This window comes from Rattus rattus, chromosome 2, assembly GCF_011064425.1.
Source record: "Rattus rattus isolate New Zealand chromosome 2, Rrattus_CSIRO_v1, whole genome shotgun sequence".
Lineage (NCBI taxonomy): Eukaryota > Metazoa > Chordata > Mammalia > Rodentia > Muridae > Rattus > Rattus rattus.
In genome coordinates, this window is record NC_046155.1 from 203,973,956 (window position 1) to 203,979,336 (window position 5,381).

Here is a 5,381-nt window from a genome sequence, read left to right on the forward strand (position 1 = left end):
ATGCCTCTGTAACTACAAGCCAAATGGACACTCTTATTTAGGTTGACTTTCATCAAGGTGTTAGCTTGTGTTAACAAAAACAAAACAAACAAGATACCTAAATAGACACTCTCTGGATACATGAAAAAATCATTAAGGTAATAGGTCAGATATTTGCCCTCTTAAAATATTTAAATTTTATATGCAGCGAAATTTAAGAAAAGGATATGACGCTAAGCTGACTTGATTTTTATTTTTGATGAAAATTTGACTCAATCCCCTCATAGGTTCAATTGTGCCTATATTTTCTTTTTTAATTCCATTAACACTGGAAAGTTCTTTCTATGACCTCAGCAATTGGTAGAACGATCTGCTAAAAGGCAGGGAACTCCTTCTCTCGAACCATTTGGAGTGAATTGTATGTTTGAAAACCAGTTAGCAACTGGGGGCTTCTATAGGGGAACTGTGCAGGCTGAAAGCAAAAGCCACACCAGGATGTGAGCTCTGGTGCCAAGCTCCCCTGACTCCCCAGATGGATGACCAGGATAGGACCCTCAGCTTTAACCATGATAATTTCTCTAATCTTTGTCACTCAGAGTCTTTGCCACTGAGCTTTTCCTTTCCTCGTTTGGGTTTCCTTTTTAAAAAAGAGCAATATTATCACTCAGGGACAAGCATGCATTTGAATAGTGTTGCACACCTAGGGTAAGCGATACAAACACGTCACAGTTGGAAAAGATGGTTACAAGCATTGCAACAGTGATCACTGTTCTTAGTAAAATGTGTAAGTTTTGAAAATATTAAGTGTACCTGCCATCTTAGCAATAATTTGTTGGGGAAGAACCCCCATATCTTGATGGGAATTAGGCAGTGTATAATAAACCAAAAAAGAAAAAAGGTATACATAAAAATAAGAGAATAAAGGCACACATCTGTTCAAATAGGAATACATTAGAAAGAACAAAAAGTTTACAAATAGAAGAATGGCTAATAAATTAAGTCATATACAGGATGAGTTGCTTGTAGTCACTATATCACACCAAAATGTAGATATGGCAACAAAGTAATGGGAGATTTGTAAAGAGCAAGAGCGGCACTGTTCAATACACATTAATTATAAATGACAATACCTATGCGTATGATGAATTGGTGGCAAAGTATATCTTCTGTACAGTGTATTCTATCTGTGCTTAAAGCTATCCCAGGATCTCCTCACTGGGGGACTGAGGCGGGGTAGATGAATAACAAAGTCATTAAATGGCAGAATCAGTACATCAGCCAAATCTGTCTTGACAAAAATATTTGTGATTATTATATTCTATATGTGTCCTCATTTCATGTAAGTTCCTGTATTCTGGGATGTGTAAAATAAATATAAACTCATCACCCAGAAGCAAGCCAGTACTCTAAGTGCTATATTAGGAGAATGCATTCACAATTCTAAAACTTGCTTCCTCCAAGAGGCAGGATCATGGGCATAATTTCAATGAGTGTACTTGGTAAAGAGCATTGTATGTGTATGTATGTGTGTGTGTGTGTGTGTGTGTGTGTGTGTGTGTGTGTGTGTGTGTGTGTGTGCATGAGAGCAAGTGCGTGTGTATATGCACTCACCTGCACAAGAGCATTTTCTCTCTGTACCTTAACTTTTGAGAGAGGGTCTCTCACTAAACCTGATGTCATCAGTTTCTGCCAGGTTGACTGGCAGCCAGTTCCTGGGATCTTCCTGTTTGTCACCTTGAAACCTAGTTTTGAGTTACAGGCATTCAGAACATGCTTTGTTCATATGTGGGTGCTAGGGATCTGAATTCAGGTACCCTTGCTTTCAAAAGAAGTCTTGTCATGTAAGCCATGTAATCGTCCCTTCCTAACCTCTACCTTGGTTTGGAAACAGGACTTGGAGCCCACGGTTTCAGCTGAGCAGGTCAGGAGACTTTTCTGAGCCATGTTAGTTTTGCAAAGTTAATTAGTTTAGAAATTCCCTTTCTTAGTTACGTGTCAGGTGCTGGCACGGTGGTAAGTATAATAATCTAAGTGGGCTTTTAAAAAGTTACTCAAGTGTCTTTAGAGGATACATTAGAGGCCAGGGGATGTAGGAAATATGGACAGTGTATCCATCAATTTCACAGGAAATGTCCTGTTAGAGGAAATGATGTATTTGTTTTAAGCTCTCCATAAAACCCCCCAGGATGCTCTGTAGTAATCAGTGGTCAAATTCATTGGTCCTCACATTCTTCAGAAGAGTGATATCTTCCTTGTTCTGTAGACATGAACTAGGGTATCAAATCTCCTGTAGAAATGGATTTCCCATCCCTCTTAGCTCCGCCCTTCTCTGTTGGTGACTGCTTTTTCTAGGAAGTTCATTCAGTTCAGCAAATGAACTTCTAATGTGAGCCAATCCCTTCACAGTAGAACATTCACACCTAAGTTCTTCCTGACTCTTTTCACTGGGTGTGTCAGTGGAATGCTCACCAATTAGGTGGGGTCATTCACTTTTATTTATCTGTATAATAAGGCTAAATAAGTAAGAACAGACCTTTTGTTTTCAAAGTGTCTAACTCTGGGGTAAAGGGAACTCTAACGAGATTTATTTATTATGAAAGAGTAGAAGAAGTCCATGGGGATGGAGATGGACTAAGACAATTAACATCATGAGCTTAAACGAACTAAATCCTGATAGGATGGCCCTCCAAAACTGAGAATGGAAGGTCATTTATTTGCTGTGGAAATGAGCACAGACCCCAAAGTAGGGACTAGCCCAAGAAGAAGTTGAGGCATCGCAAAAAAAAAAAAAAAAAAAAAAAAAAAAATCTGGAAATGGGCAAAATGAACACCTTACACTGCCAGTTTTAAAGTGATTGGATTTCTTTATCTTTCAGAGGCAGTTTTAAAGGGAAAGATGGCTAGTGGTGATCTGGGTTCAGTTGTTATCACCAAGGAGAGACATCTCACTTAACAAAATAGAACATCTGATCCTTTCCTGGAATAATAAACACTTGTTTTCTTAGCTCCAAAAACCGTCAATGAACCTGATCCATGGGCCCTAAATACAGACCTTAAAATTCTAAACTAGTAAATAAATGTATGTTGTCGTGAGTGGGCTAATTACTCTTTGAGTTCATGTTAACACCTCCCAGTCACGTGACTTGATGAATTAGGACTTGAATTACCCTTGGATTAATTATCAGTGTTATAAAGCATGCTCCATACATAACTGTTATTACTATGACAGACTTCAGAAATGCATACAAGGAACTTAAGAGCTTTGCTGTTTGCATCTAGCAGCTCCGAACCGATGAGGAAAACACCATCTTCCCTGTAGGAGTAAAATGTATTTCTCATTTTGTCAATTAAATGGTTTTCGGAGAGGTTTAACACCCTGAAAACCAGTGTGACTGAGCGCCGGAAATGCAGATGGAATCCAGTCTTAGAAGTGTTTATCAACTAAGGGTTCTCTTTATCTGTGATAGCCAACCCATGATGGATAGAATCCAGCTGTAACACCCTCCTCCCCCGAAGAGACAGCTAAAAGCTTGCAAAGTTCTTCAGACCAGATTTAGAAGGAAGAATTTACTGAAGGGTCTGTCCAGAGTATTGGAAACACTATGCCCAGAGCCAGGACCAGGGTTCCTGGGTGACCAGGATCTCCCAAGTGAGCGACCATTCTCAGCTCTCAGTGGAGGAGGAGGACACAGGGTGGTCTTGCATTGGTGTCTTTTAGACCAGGTGACCCCTGCTCAGTCTCTTCTGAGTGAGTGGCGCGGATTGCCAGAGACACACAGCAAGCAGCCTCCCGCTGGCCAGGAGCAGGTCCCCACCCGCTGCTCTGTCCTTCCGCCATTCTCAGGTCCTCCGACATTTTCCACCAAGACACAGAAGGTAGGAAGAAGAGGAAACAACAGGGAAGTGTCTGCACCCAGCCTCTGCGGCAGCCAGAGGAAAGAGAGAAGAAGGCTAGCGAGGAGACAGCCAGAAGCTGTGATCCATCCATAATCAGAGAACCAGCTCCCACAGCAAGGGAGTCTGTGATGCACCCAAGCGGGCCAGCGCCTGGGGGCTGGTAGGCGTTCCCGATCCTCACCCCCTTGGTTGCTGTAAAACCGACCCGGTGCAGTGCACACCAGAACTCGCTTTCTCTGGACTAAAGGGGAAGGGGGAGGAACAAAAGAGACTCTCACCTTCTGCACACACACCACACACACACACACACACACACACACACACACACACACACACACGCACACACACACACTCGCACACACACACACGCACACACACACACAACAGCTGCTCAAGGTATTTGTAAAGCCATCACCTGCACCTGAATCGCTTATTTTCCCTAAAGGCACCGAAAGATAAAGGGAGAAATGAGACCATCCGAGGTGGTTCGCGCCTGAGACCATCTCGATTTATTTCACCATCGATTCTCTACTAGCCAAACAGCTACAAAAAGCCGGGGAACCCCGAACCCCTGCGCGCTCCCCCACCCGCCACCGCAGCGCATTCTCACCTCCAGGTCCCTGAAGGTGCTGAGATTTCTCCTCCCGGGAGCAGGGACACCCGAAGCCGTGACCCGGCAGGAGAGCGGTCCAGCCCCTCTACAGAGCCTGGGGACGCGAGTGGACCGAGCCCTGAAGCGGACCACGCGGGATTCAACTTCACGAAGCCGCAAGGCGGTGCTGCCCGCCGAGACCCTTGCACCTCACTGCTTCACCAGCCACCGCACAGGCGGCGGGCGTCCCCTCCGCCCCCTCTTTCCTACCTCCCCCTCGCCACCTACTTCCCTGTGGGGTGGGGGTGGGGGAGCAAAAGGAGAGAAAAAAAAATCAAGCCCACCCATCAGTGCAAAGCAGACATTTTTATGTTATTTCTTATCCTCTCCGGGATTCAGAGGTCGCGTCTTACCAGGTGGCCTGGGATGTGGGCGAGCGTCCCCGGGTCCGAGTCCGTGTGTGCTCAAGGCTGGGCTGTTCCGTCCTCTAGCGGAGCGGGCTCCTTGCCATCCGCCCAACTTCAGCACCCGGCGACGGAGAGAGGGAGAGAGGCCAGGATAGAGCCGAGAGGGAGGAGGCTGGGGTGGGCGGGGAGGGAGCGGAGCAACTCGCAGCGCATGCGTCCCGGAGACAGGCGCAGCCCCTCGCCCCGCGCAGCCGGAGGTGAGGCGTCCTCCCCTCCCGCAGGCGCTTGGATGCGTGAGTCACCGTCGCAACCCTTCCTGGCGTGCCCGCCGGGCGACAGAGCTCAAGGTGTCGATGTCTCTGTGCCCAGGCGGCTCTGGCGACATCAGTGGGGAGGCTCTGCGGTGGGGGTCGGGGTGTGTGTGTGTGTGTGTGTGTGTGTGTGTGTCTTCTTGGAGAGGACACACTTTGTGGGAAGGAACCTCTCCCCAACCCCCCGTTCACTTT

General features: G+C 46.2%; 1 protein-coding gene across 1 annotated transcript in view; it reads left to right on the forward strand.

Moving 5' to 3' along the window:
- The window catches only part of LOC116893545 (protein SOGA3-like), a 26,086-nt gene extending 20,950 nt beyond the window's left edge, over positions 1-5,136 (forward strand). Inside the window, exons 6-7 of the mRNA XM_032895263.1 lie at positions 4,412-4,762; positions 4,960-5,136. Coding sequence (XP_032751154.1) covers positions 4,412-4,762; positions 4,960-5,136 — 528 coding nt within the window. The remainder of the gene's footprint in view (positions 1-4,411; positions 4,763-4,959) is intronic.
- The last annotated feature ends 245 nt before the right edge of the window (positions 5,137-5,381 follow it).